General features: G+C 35.2%; 1 protein-coding gene across 8 annotated transcripts; it reads left to right on the plus strand.

Moving 5' to 3' along the window:
* The first annotated feature begins 5,448 nt into the window (after positions 1–5,448).
* On the plus strand, positions 5,449–12,749 carry LOC112715600 (cysteine desulfurase 1, chloroplastic). Of its 8 annotated transcripts, none has more exons than XM_072204856.1 (12): positions 5,449–5,791; positions 5,902–6,008; positions 7,891–8,171; positions 8,917–9,050; positions 9,140–9,299; positions 9,747–9,933; positions 10,643–10,788; positions 10,864–10,936; positions 11,099–11,162; positions 11,514–11,613; positions 11,954–12,112; positions 12,341–12,749. In XM_072204856.1, exons 3-12 carry the CDS (start codon positions 7,950–7,952, stop codon positions 12,509–12,511), a joined length of 1,416 nt encoding a protein of 471 aa, XP_072060957.1. In that variant the 5' UTR covers positions 5,449–5,791; positions 5,902–6,008; positions 7,891–7,949; the 3' UTR covers positions 12,512–12,749. The 8 variants fall into 8 exon arrangements, 4 of the variants coding, with proteins under 4 accessions (XP_072060957.1, XP_025623153.1, XP_029145494.1 ...); XR_011866632.1 differs by having other exon boundaries at positions 5,458–5,791; positions 11,954–12,220; XM_029289661.2 differs by lacking the exons at positions 5,449–5,791; positions 5,902–6,008 and adding exons at positions 6,343–6,769; positions 7,343–7,400.
* Positions 12,750–14,398: the final 1,649 nt, after the last annotated feature.

Genomic DNA, 14,398 nt, shown 5'->3' on the forward strand with positions numbered 1-14,398 from the left:
AGCGCCAAAAATTAATCCTTGAACAGCACCCCACAGATTAGAGGAACATCTACTCCTCAAAACAACAGGTTGCTGAGTTCCAATTTCTCTGCTTTAGCTTAGTGATAGTATTATTATAGAAATTCACCTTAGGAGATATTTAGTAATAATTAGTATGTCTATTTTGATTTTATTTCCAATTAAGCTATAATTTATTTTTCTCATCATCATCAGGCATGAATAAAGTAGTAGATTTTTTTAGAATAAAAAAGTAATCTATATTTTTCGAGTTCTTAATAATAAAAATTATAATTAATTATATGTGGTGGCAATACTTTTTGTTCTCTGAATGAATGCTTGAACAGTGCATAATATGTACTTTGAATTTGATGAATATTGGCTCCTGAAAGGATGAGGAACACGAAAAATATTATTGATGATCTGAAAAATCATGAAATTGATTCTTGAAGCAAGAAAAAGCAGTCAAAAAAAAAAAACAAGCCATGAGCCCTAGGTAAGGGTAAAAAGGATCCAAGGCTTTGAGCATCAATGGATAGGAGGGCCCAAAGGAAATAAAATCCAGGCCTAAGCGGCTAAACCAAGCTGTCCCTAACCATGTGCTTGTGGCATGCAGGTTCAAGTTACAAACTTGAGACTGAGTGGTTAAAGTCGTGATCCAAGGCAAACAAAGTGTGCTTAAGAGCTCTGGATACCTCTGACTGGGGACTTTAGCAAAGCTAAGTCACAATCTGAAAAGGTTCACCTAGTCATGTGTCTGTGGCATTTATGTATCTGGTGGTAATACTGGAAAACAAAGTGCTTAGGGCCACAGCCAAGACTCATAAAAATAACTGTGTTCAAGAATCAACATACTACACTAGGAGAGTCAATAATACTATCTGAATTCTGAGTTCCTAAGGATGCCAATCATTCTGAAATTCAAAAGATACAGGGAGATGCCAAAACTGTTCAGAAACAAAAAGCTACAAAGCCCCGCTCATCTAATAAGAATCTGAGCTTCATTTAAAACTCTAAAATATTATTACTTCTTAATTTCTGTTAGAACCTATTTTATTCATCTAGTTGCTTGAGGACAAGCAACAGTTTAAGTTTGGTGTTGTGATGAGCGGATATCTTATACGCTTTTTGGGGGTAATTTCATGTAGATTTTAGCTTGTTTTAGTTAGTTTTTAGGAGAATACTATTAGTTTTTAGGCAAAAATCATATTTCTGGACTTTACTATGAGCTCGTGTGTTTTTCTATGATTTCAGGTATTTTCTGTCTGAAATTGATGGAGCTGAGCAAAAATCTGAGTTAGGCTGAAAAAGGACTGCTGATGCTGTTGGATCCTGACCTCCCTGCACTCGAAATGGATTTTCTGGAGCTACAGGAGTCCAATTGGCGCGCTCTCAACGGCGTTGGAAAGTAGACATCCAGGGCTTTCCATCAATATATAATAGTCCATACTTTGCGCAAAGATAGACGACGTAACTTGGCGTTGAACGCCAAGTTCATGCTGCTGTCTGGAGTTAAACGCCAGAAAAACGTCATGATCCGGAGTTGAACGCCCAAAACACGTCATAACCTGGAGTTTAACGCCAAGAAAGGCCTCTACTCGTGGATAGCTTTAGTCTCAGCCCTAGCACACACCAAGTGGGCCCCAGAAGTGGATTTCTGCACCAATTATCTTAGTTTACTCATTTTTTGTAAACCTAGGTTACTAGTTTACTATTTAAACAACTTTTAGAGACTTATCTTGTACCTCATGACATTTTCAGATCTGAATTACATATTTTTGACGGCATGAGTCTCTAAACTCCATTGTTGGGGTTGAGGAGCTCTGCAGCGTCTCGATGAATTAATGCAATTGTTTCTATTTCACTCAAACGTGTGTATGGTCCGATCTAAGATGTTTATTCGCGCTTAATTGTGAAAGAGGTGATGATCCGTGACACTCATCACCTCTCTCAATCTATGAACGTGTGTCTGACAAACACCTCCGTTCTACATCAGACTGAATGAACTTCTCTTAGATTCCCCAACAGAATCTTCGCGGTATAAGCCGGATTGATGGCGGCATTCATGAGAATCTGGAAAGTCTAAACCTTGTCTGTGGTATTCCGAGTAGGATTCTGGGATTGAATGACTGTGACGAGCTTCAAACTCCTGAAGGCTGGGCGTTAGTGACAGACGCAAAAGAATCAATGGATTCTATTCCAACCTGATTGAGAACCGACAGATGATTAGCCGTGCTGTGACAGAGCATAGGAACGTTTTCACTGAGAGGATGGGAAGTAGCCACTGACAATGGTGACGCCCTACATGCAGCTTGCCGTAGACGTGCTTTACAAACAATTGAGTTAAATATTACATAGCAGGAATTCAGAGGACAAAGCATCTCCAAAACTCCAACATATTCCCCATTACTGCACAACACGTAACGCTATTATTCTCTATTATTTTAACTTACAATTTTAAATACTTTGACTTCTTACAATTAGATCCAAATCACCTTATTGACCTCCTGACTAAGATCAATAAAATAAATATTGATTGCTTCAAACCAATAATCTCCGTGGGATCGACCCTTACTCACGTAAGGTATTACTTGGACGACCCAGTGCACTTGCTGGTTAGTTGTGCGAATCACAAATTCGTGCACCATAGTTCAAGCAAGTTCAAAAAGAAACTCCAACTCAAATAAATGGGATGGCCTATAAAGAAATTTCTTCTTGAAAATTTTTGTTGTTTTTACCAAGTTTATTATCTATGTATGTATGATGTGGTTTGATGAAATTCAATGATCCTAGGTCCTTATCCTAATTTCTACTATCCCAAATCATCATGAACTTTTAGGAAAAAAGAGCTAGGTTCAGTGTCATCCAATCACAACTAAGATCTCTTAAATATATATAAACCAAAATGAAAATGCAATAACTAGAAGCAAAACTAAGGATATACTGAGATATATATTCTGGTGCGCGAAATTTGAACTCACACAACTTTACCAGCAAGTGCACCAGGTCATCTAAGTAATACCTCAGGTGAGTGAGGATCGATTCCACGAGGATTGTCGGATTGAGCAAGAAATAGCTATTTTGTTGGACTTAGCCAGGCAAATAGTAAAAGAAGGTTGTTGTTGTAAACGCATAAAGCAATGAAATAAGAAAAGCAAGTAAAGATTGGTGTAAAATCAATATAAAGGAAATAATTAAGGTCTCGGAGATGTTTATCTTTTAGGATTAATACTTCTTACTAACTACTTTAGCAATGAATGATTCATTCTATGGAAAACTGCAAGTGATTAAACCCTAATTCCTTAGCAATTTAATCTCCTCTAATCCTACTAAAATACCACAGACAAGGTTAGTTCTTTCATATCAGAGGGTGAAGTTCAGAAAACTAGTTTAGCGCCATAAAAACCTCAATTACCCAAAGCTAACAGGATTATATGTCACGTATCCTAATTAGTCCAGGTAATTCGCAGTTTAGGAGGAGTACTTTCAACCTGTAGCTCAAGCGACCTTGGTCAGAGTATCACAGGAACTCATGTAGAAAAAGGGTTATACTTCTGTTCCACCCAGTTTCATTTAGATTAAGAATGAAAACACACCTTATAATTGAATCAAACATATATTAAAATAGAAAAGTGCTAATATTAATCCATAGATATAAGCAGATCTCCTAACCTTAACTAGGAGGTTTAATTGCTCATGATTTACAGAGAAAACAGGGTTCTAAAAGTGAAGAAGGAAGAAGATCTCCTCTCCTTAAACCTAAGTGACCTTACCCTAATAATAAATGCTAAACCTAAAAGATATTATTTTAAATTAAAAATTACAAAGATAAAATAAGATAAGCCTAAGAAGTGCTAAATCCACTTTGGAAGCCCAATAGCATGTGAACCAAACAGCAAGCTGGCGTTCAACGCCCAGAGAGGAGTTGTGTTCTAACTTCTTACTCCCTTGCTGGCGTTGAATGCCAGTTTGGGTGTTCAGCGCCTAAGGGGGAGTTGGCAGCTTTTTCATTTCTTGCTCCAAGCTTTTCCAAACTGCTCCAAATTTCACCTAAAACCATAAAAAACACAAAAAAAAACTCAAAGTAGCATCCAAAGGTAAGTTTTGCACTAAAATATAATAAACTTAATAATATTTAACTAAAAACAATGTAAAAACAACTAGAAAAAGGGTATAAGATGCTCACGCATCATATACAGACCAAAATAAGAAAGTGCAAGTGCAATAACGGAAAATTACTAACAGATATCCACAAAGAGCATAATAAAAGAAAACAAAACAGAATGAAAGTATTCATAAAAGAAATTTTCCGCCCCAAAAAGTTGAGAATCCTCCCACACACCTGATTTCTGTGCGGTCCACCATGCATGCATGAAAATCTGGAAGGAGAGAGAATCTATGCCCCTCCACCTTTAATTGGTGGACACTGGGGCTTGGTTTGTTGATATACCACCATGTCAAGCGTCTGCTCGGTATCTCCATCTTCTGCAGCATTCTCCTCCATAGGCTCAGGCGAGTCCGCAAGGGAATGTCCAGATCTCCTCCTTCTACCTTCACCACTATCCACTAGAACAGCCGTAAATTGCAGCGTTCGTTCTGACAAACCTCCTGAAGAAGCTCATGGACCAACTCAAATAAGTGCCAATAGGAGGTGTTGGTGCTGATGGTGGTGGTAGTGCTGAGGATGATGTTGGCTCCAACTTCCTCCTCTTTGTTCCCTGCTTTACTGGCTCGTTCCACTCGCCAAACAAAAGAAACTGATGTCCTCTAAGTATCCAAAATATGATGTCATCTAGCCTTTTTTCTATTCCGGCTGCATTGGCCAACCTCTTGACAAAGGATGGAAAGGAAATATTGAATTTATACTATTGGTTCACCTTTCACATGATGAATGGCACGACATCCATCTTCTTTCCCTTAAGAATTGCCCAAACCAAGATGGTGACATGCATGCGGATGTGGGTCGAGCGGGTACTAAGCAACAGATAATTGGACACTATCTGCTGTCATATCCTTGCCTCATAATTTAAGTCCGAACATGCTATACTTACTGGTACTGAGTGATCTCTTGGACTATATTTCTATTGAGCATCAGAATGGCCAATCTTCTTCAATACCGGATCCAATGGGAGCTCGTCTTTAACATATTATGCCCTTATCTTTTTATAAGCGTCTCACCTCTCTTTCGTCCCTATACTATAGTAATACTCCCTAGCCATTATTATTATTAGCCATTATTATTATTATTTTTTGTTATTAGCCATTATTATTATTATTATTGTTAATTAGAACCTGTACCTAAGGCTATACATATAATTTTTTTTTGTATTGGACTTGGTATGGTCTATAGACCACACCATCGTCACAAGGATCCAAACCAAAATCCCAAAAAAAGAACAATGGACAATGGCACAAAAACTATATAAACTATATAATATGAATTATGCATTCATCCCTCATATATTATTCTTAAGGTTATGGGCTAACTCGTTTAATATTCGGGCCTCAATTGCGGAGGTGAATAGCAGCGGCTAATGGAAGAGCCTTTGGAGTTTGGCCCCCGTTTGTAATGCTCCCCCTAATGGTCTTTCACCAGCGATCCTTTCCATAAACCTTAATATCATCAATCAGCAATCACGGTGGCTCGATTCTTCGAAGGGAGGGGACGCCGGAACCGCTGTGGAGGTCACACGTAGCAGCAACGCAGACCATCAACAACACCGCCAACGATATAGTGTTCTACGACTTGATAGGGACTAGAGAGAAGCCGCAGTGGAGAGTGAAAGTTGCAAGGGTAAGGGACCAGGGTATCTGGGTTGGGTTCTGGGTCGGTTTTGGGTTGTATCCTTGTAGCTCATCATGGGCTTTGACCAAAAAAAAATGACTTCTGTTTGTGTGTCACAGTAACAGTGTGTGTGCCAGATGCCAAAACAACCTCACCTACCCAATAGTGCAACGAATTTCCCCAACTTCTGACACAGGTTCACCATTCCCTCAAATTCCGTATTCAAGTAACTACCTCCTTATTCCCTAATTCCTATACTTCAATTCTTTACCTCTAAATTTTGTAATTAACGCACGCTTTTTAGTTTTTTCGGTTGAATTTCTAAGTTTATAATTGTTTTGAAAATCGAACCGGATCGATCAGTTAGACTAGATTAACTGTGAACAGTCATTTGTCCGGTTCGATTGCTGTGAAGAACCATCCTGCAAAAAACTGACTTAAAAATCAGTCAAATTGGCGATTAACGGATAAACCGCCAGAACCATTTGGGCTTTTTCCGATTCAGTGATATATATATATATATATATATATTATATATATATATATATATATATATATATATGATAAAAAAAAATTCAAACGTTCAGAAATCAGAACCCCTTACCCACCCCTGCCCCTCTCTCTCTCTCTCTCTCTCACTGGGCAAACCCAAACCCTAACGGCGGTAGGAACCCAGCCCCATCCATCGCCGAGCTCTTCTCTTCGGATAGACGGTGTTGTCGCCGCCGGTAGAGACAGACTTAGGTGCTGTCTTCGCCCGTGGAAGGTCTGCTCGCTTCTCGATCCTCTCCTCCTCGACGTCGAGTGCTTGCTCGGAACTGTTGGCGACGCCGCCGCGAAGGGCTTCTCCATTGTCGTCTCTGCTCGATTTGTTGGTTCCCATCTCTCTCTTCGAGTTCTCTCTCTATTCGGGGCTCCGAGCTCTCTTTGTCTCTCTTTCTCACTGCGACTTGTCTTTCCGTCACCTTCTTTCCTCCCTCGCCGCCGGTAAGCACTACTGCCTCAATTTATTTTGGTTATTTTGTTAATTTTATTTATTCTGATTTTTGAGTTGTTGGCCGCTGATATTTCTGATTCTGCGTTTTTTGATGAACATTGTTAATGCTAGAATTTTTTCTGATTCTGAGTTGTTTATGTTAATTCTGAGTTTTTTATGCTGGTTTTTCTTATTCTGAGTAGTTAATTTTGGTTGCTGATTTTTGCTGAATCTGAGTTGTTGATGGTATGGTAAAATTATTTTTCATCATTTCACATCTTTCAGGAGCACAAATTACATTTCTTTCTTGTACATTTTTTGTTCAAATTTATACACTTCTTTGAACATTGAAGTATGCTGGAAAGAGTGTTTCAAATTGTTTTGCACTGAAAATTCCAAGCAAGTTCCTTTGTATTGGGTTTGTCAAAGTTTCTGGTTTCAATGTGAAATTCTCAATGCAAGTGGATAATAATAATAATAACTCTTGCTTTATATCATTTATGATTATGAATATTTAGTTTATTTGTTGTTATTCTTTGTTTTTGTACTGATTTTCCCAATTGATGTGGTTTGAAAATTTGTAGGAGAATGAGAAGGAGAACATCACAAGCAATTGTATTCAACAAATCTGATATTGCTATTGTAGAACATTATAATTTTTATTGTTAATTTTTTTTATTCTATTGATATTTTTTATTTTTATAATTTTTATGAAATTGGAATAATTGTTTGTGGTTGAACATTACTTTGTCATTTAAGTGCATTTTGATTTTTATTAATTATAAAGATTGATGTTTGAAGTTATTTATGAACTTTTAATTATAAATTGCGGATAATTTATTATGTAAAATTATAAAATTTTAAATTTTATGAGTTTAAAAATGATTAAATTTAAATATTTAAAATTATATATTAAATTTTTAATAATTTTATTTTATATTTAATTATATCAGTTGAACCCCGGTTGAACCCCGGTTAAATCTTTAAACTATTGAACCAATCATTCGACCGGTTTAGTGACTGGCTCGGTTCTCGCAACCTTACTTTATTCCCTCCAACGAAATTCTCACCCTTTTTATTTTATTTTATTTTTTTTATTCATTTTTACTCTGCTTTCTTGCTTCTTCTGCAGCACAATTCACCAAAATAACTGCAGTATTGCGATTCTGTTGTTGGGAGTTGATCCGAAAAATGGAAGTTTTGCTGCCAAAACTTCCATCTTTCATGTTCTCAAGCCCCATTTGTTGCTGTTCAATAAGCACTAGGAGCTCTTCGTATGTGAAATTCGGATTCCGTCGATTTTCTTCTCTATCTGTTTGTGCATCAACCGTTAATGAAGCTGTAGCTGAACCATCCCTTGGTTCCCCTTCTTTGGGGCACACCACAAGACCCCATTTTCCTATACTTCACCAGGTGACTATTTTCTTTTCTTATCTTATCCCCGCTTTCACTTTTTTATCCTTTGTCATTTATGTTTAGCCTGTGAATGATTAGAAAATGTTTAGATAAGATGTTAGCTTTTTAGTTTGATATACTTGCTAGTTGTGATGCACAAGCACTTCATTTTTACTCATGTAGGCTTGTATATGTATCATATACATATACCTTAACCTTCTTAAATTCATGACTAATTTCTAGAAAATTGCCGTATTTATGAATCATATTCGATATTTGCATTCTTATCTGTGCAACATAGTTCGCAAGCTTAGACAAAGTTTAGACCCACTTTGACATTGTGGAAACATTGAAGCTACGAGAGATAGTCTCCTTGACTGCTCACTTACTGAAGCTTAAATGTTCTAATTTTATCTTTTCGTCTTGGCTCTATGTTGTGATTGTGATTCACATCCCTAAAGCTTGCATTTCTTGTGTAACTCTTAGTTTATAGAGGAAGAATGTGTTCATTTGATGGATGAGATCTACAACTTTTTGCCAAACCTTAGTCAATGGTTAAACACCTAATTCTCATAAAAAAATCGCTAAGTATTGTAGTAAAGTAATGTGAATAGTTATAGAATGCTTGAATTCCAATGCAAAAGAAATGTGGTTCAAAGGTTTCTCTTCATTAATAAAAAATTTAAAAAAATGGTGAAAAAGTCACTCCATATGTTATTCTTTAACATCATAAAGTTATGATACTCTCAAACTCAATTGACAGGAAGTAAATGGCTCAAAACTTGTTTACTTAGACAATGCAGCAACTTCTCAGAAGCCTACCGTTGTTTTGAAGACACTGCAAAGCTACTACGAAGCATACAATTCGAATGTACATCGGGGCATACATTTCTTGAGGCAAGTATAGTGTAATATTAATAACTAAAATTCTAATTGCATAATTTGGTTGTATGTTTTATCTTGCACAATTTTTTTTATGAATACAGTGCAAAGGCCACGGATCAGTATGAAGCAGCTAGAAGGAAGGTTGCAAGTTTTATAAATGCTTCTGACTCCAGTGAAATTGTATTTACGAGAAATGCTACTGAAGCTATCAATCTAGTGGCTTATTCTTGGGGCTTGTCAAATTTAAAAAGAGATGATGAGGTATTTAATGATAGAGTAATGTTATACATCCAAGTCTTTTTATGAACCAAGTCCAACCAAGTTAAACAATAATACTTGGAGTAATGCTATCTATAATTGATTTTTTGTTGATGTTAGACCAACTTGGTTGGACTTGGTTAACAAAAATCACTTGGATATGTAGCATTATCTTAATGATATATATCTTTATGAATGTCAGATAACATAATTGTTCAAAAGCCTGAGATCATTTTGTGTGTCTTCTTAAGTTTTGAAGAAAGTATTAAGGATTAATTTGAATTTGCAAAAGGAATTCAATAATAGAAATTTGAATGTCAAGAAACATTGGGTATTTTTTAGTTAATTAAATTTCCCTAGTCTTGGTATCCTTGTTAATGTTTGTGTTCCACCATTATGTCCAAATCTTGCCCTCATCAAATCCTCCATTCTATATATATCTTCTTACAGATTATACTTACGGTTGCTGAACATCACAGTGCGATTGTTCCTTGGCAACTACTTGCTCAAAAAGTTGGGGCTGTTTTGAAATTTGTGAATTTAAACCAATATGAAATTCCAGATATGGACAAATTGAAAGAACTGCTGTCAAGGAAGACCAAGTTAGTTGTTGTCCATCATGTTTCAAATGTGCTTGGTATGTTTGTTATTTCTTATTATGTTTCTTTGTATTGGTTGAACAATACTTCAATATGTATAGCATCAAAGATCATGTGCCTCTTGGGTTGATGGCTTGATGAACTTTTTATGTCACAACAAGGTCACTAGGTTTCTAAGCTTGCTATATGGCATACTCAATGTTCTTCTGCAAAACTTTTCAAATTAGGTATCACTTAGCGTTGAACATTCCAAATTAGTATTTTTTCCCCCTCATTTAACATGAAGAAACATATTAGGTATGAAAAGGTAAGAGACAAAACCTATTAGTAGGAGAGTCAATTCCAAAACAGCCAGGCTGCTGAAAGGATTGTCTTTAGTTTAAATGGGAGCTTTATGTCTCACAGAGGCTGATAAGTGGCGCTTGTATCAGCATTCTGTAGGGTTTGGTTTAATCACACTTTTAAGAACAGAGAGTTTACTTTGCAAATGAATTTGTAAAGTGGTCATTAATGGAGTATGAATTGGCAATCCAAAACTTAGCGCAGTACTCAATTCCATTACAACCTTAATAAGGTTAAATATCAGTGCATACATCGTATATGAACTATAACAGCATCCTAATTTCTCTTGCTGTGTTTTTTTCAATTTTTAGACTTCTATTTTATGCAGCATTGCAGCTGGTAGTACTTGTTGCTCACTTTTGGAGTTTATAGCTAAAATGAACTAGTTTTGATATATTTGTACAGCATCGGTACTTCCTGTTAGAGATATTGCTAACTGGGCTCATGATGTTGGAGCAAAAGTGCTTGTGGATGCCTGTCAGAGTGTTCCACACATGACAGTTGATGTTCACAGCCTCAATGTTGATTTTCTTGTTGCTTCTTCGCACAAGGTTAGGATTGTTAACTTATTTTTGCTTGTATTTCTTTGGAACAATTATAATAAGTTTGTCAAATACTTCTTCCAGATGTGTGGGCCTACAGGTGTTGGATTCTTATATGGTAAAATAGACCTCTTGTCGTCCATGCCCCCCTTTTTAGGTAAGTAATTAGACATGGTATTTCCCTTGCGTCTTCTCGTTCAAATAGGAAATGACTATAAAATAAAATTGAAGCCCTATTTTTTTTTTTGGAACCATGATTAATGATATTGTCTTTTGAAGCTAATATACTGATGGCAACCTCGGCCTTTTCTTTGTCTAGGTGGTGGTGAAATGATTTCAGATGTATTTCTTGATCACTCAACTTATGCTGAACCTCCATCCAGGTTTGTGAACTTGCTTTTCCCGACTCTTATCTTATGGATAGTCTTATGTGACCTTGGGTGGAGATCACAAGTTTGATGAAGAGCATTTGTGGTTCTATTAATTTGCATGTCCATGTCTAATAATTTCTTTGCTTCTATGTTTTTAAAATTAACTCAGTGGTCAGTGTTACTTGACAGATTTTAACTTCTCAATCCTTTAACTTCAAAAGGATCAACCATCTACAGTTACTGTTAGTAATAGATAATAAGTGATAGATAATATGTAGTTGTTGTTCTCTTTGCAACTTTTTTCTGTTTGGAATACTATTAGTTGATTGTGTCTAATTATTCGATGCACTTTGATTGTCCTAGATTTGAAGCCGGAACACCAGCAATTGGGGAAGCAATTGGTTTAGGAGCAGCAATTGATTACTTATCTGGGATTGGTATGCAAACCATACATGATTATGAGGTAACTTAGGCTTCAATCTTTTAAAGGACAAGCTATTTTATGATTCAAAGAACAAGAAAGATACATGCTATGAATCTTTCAAAAGCATTAACATGCTTGATGTTCCTCTTACTTTTTTCTCTTTCTTTTGGGGGGACAACCCAAAAAGGAAAACTGATAGAAATGGTTAACAAAATGCATTCTAAATGAAAATGATCTGTGCTTATGTGAGAGAAACTGCACTGTAAATTAAATTTGATAAATCTTTCCACGTTTATGCTTAGTCACATATGTTGATATTAACAGTTTGTCTGGTGCAAGGTTAACTATTTTGATTCCAATGAAATGTGAAATTTCACAGGTGGAGCTGGGAAGATATCTTTATGAAAGGCTCCTTTCAATCCCAAATATTCGCATCTATGGGCCGGCACCTTCAGAAAAAATTAAACGAGCTGCACTTTGCTCTTTCAATGTTGAAAATATTCACGCTACCGATCTTGCAACATTTCTTGATCAACAGGTAAGAGGATAAAATGGCCATCCCCAGTCCCCACACGCAAAGTTCTCCAAGAACCAGTTTTTTCAAGAAAGAAGCTATAGATAGCAATCATGATGATCATTTGCAATTGTATGCCTGCTAAAAAAGCGTACTATTTAGCATTTTTCGAATTATGATCAGCATTGCATTGAGCAAGTTTGGAAATTATTTCTGCCTTGAATTGCAATTGATGATGTAACATCTTTTCAGCATGGAGTGGCTATCAGATCGGGTCACCATTGCGCCCAACCCCTCCATCGGTATTTGGGAGTCAATGCAAGTGCACGTGTAAGTCTCTATTTCTATAACACTAAGGAGGATGTTGACAATTTCATCCAGGCCCTCAATGACACAGTCAACTTCTTCAATTCATTCAAGTAATCAGAATGTAGGGACGTGCTATCAATTTTTCTTTTTGTATGTCATCTCACTGTTAGTTCAATTGGTAGGGACGTGCTATCTCAATGTTCTTGAATTAAATTCCTTCTAATGATCTTAGTGGTGGAGGCGTCTTGTAAATTTTGGGTTTCATTGTCTAAATTGTGGAACACCACCACATCAACCTCCTAAACTTATATGCATAATAAAATTGATGCTGAATTTCTGTATCGAAACAAAAGAATGATGCTTAGGCATTGTTTTATACCAAGTCAATATTTAAAATCAGTTGTAGCTTATTGGAGGTTGGAACAGGTATACATTTGAGCACAAGAGTTGTTTATTAAAATTTAAAATTTCTGATACTTTTATCAACTTTATTCGTTCACAAGGATGTTAATTCATACTGTCAAAACTAAAAAAACATGGATGTTAATCCATGAGAGATGATGTGTTATAGTGTCAAGCAGCACAGACAATGGAGAGCCCTGTAAATTCAAAGACATGCACCAAAAAATCTATTATATATATGTTATTGATTTCTGTCGAGTTATTTTGGTTTTTTAAAAATATAATCTCAATAAATTTTTCATGTAAAAGATATTCTTTAACTTTCTAATCCATCGGGGTACTATAAATATATTTTTAAGCGCATATCTGTCCAATGTTTTTTGTATTATTCTTTAGATAAATATTAGGTGAAAATATGATTTTATAATCACGTTTCCAAAAGTTGTTTTTGAAACTACTGTTTAAGAAAAGCTAAAAAATAAATACACAATTTTGTTATAAAAAATACAGAAATTTTTGTAAAAGAAAATACATAAATCTTTGAAGAAAAATACAAAAAATATAGAGAATTACACTTTTTTTTTTTTGTTTCTGTTTTCTATTTCTCTCTCTCAAAGAACAAGAGAAAACAGAAAGAAAAAAAAAGTTTTTCTTCTGCTTTTTATTTTGTTTTCTATACAAGAAAGTTGAACAAAGAAAAAAGAACGTGAGGGGAAAAAGACAAATGGATCATGAAGGGAGAATCAGAAGAAGAGTGAAGCTGATCTTTAAGTTGCATATTTTTTTTGTTCTTTTGGACTCTTGGTTAAATCTTTAATTAAACTATGACTTAATCACTTAGTACCATTCTATTTTTTTTTTCTCCCAAATATTGTCTGATTTTAATTACGCACATAATTATAGAAATATATTTTGATTTTATATAAATGAAAATCATTGGATAAATAATCGTTATTAATTTCTTTTAACATATTGTATTTTCACTGACAATTGTTCTTTTTTTTTTTTTTTGGAGATGGGCTGTTAATGAAAAATAAATAATATTACCTAACTTGACCGTTGACACTTAGTGTTTGTTTGGAAACCATTAAGTTGATAAAAAAATTTAATGAAAAATATTTTTTTTTAGCGTGTTTGGTAAATTTTTAGTAATAAAAGTAAAAGTATTAGAAAAATAAAAAAACATCTTTTATTAGAAGTTACAATTTACATCTTTTTTTAAAAGATCTTTTTCTTAAAAAAAAGATGTTTTTCACATAATAAATAAATAAAAAAGTACTTTTATATGGTTATATTCAAACATAATTGATAAATAAAAAGATCTTTTTGCATGAGTTATCCAAACATAACATTACTTTTCCTTTTCTATAAGATTTTTGAAAAAAGAATTTGAAAAAAGATCATTTCTTAAAACTAGATATATATCTAAAATAAAAATACTATTCGTATACTAAAATTAGCCACCAATTTATGTGTGTTTAAATATGTTCTGGGCCTGGCATCTAGGGCCCCAAAACGGCCAAACAACAACCCGGCTCCCGGGCCCAAATCCTCCCTACGGCCCGAATTAGCAAAAAAACCAGAAATCTCTAACTAACA

Source organism: Arachis hypogaea, chromosome 10 (genome assembly GCF_003086295.3).
Source record: "Arachis hypogaea cultivar Tifrunner chromosome 10, arahy.Tifrunner.gnm2.J5K5, whole genome shotgun sequence".
NCBI classification, from domain to species: Eukaryota; Viridiplantae; Streptophyta; class Magnoliopsida; order Fabales; family Fabaceae; genus Arachis; species Arachis hypogaea.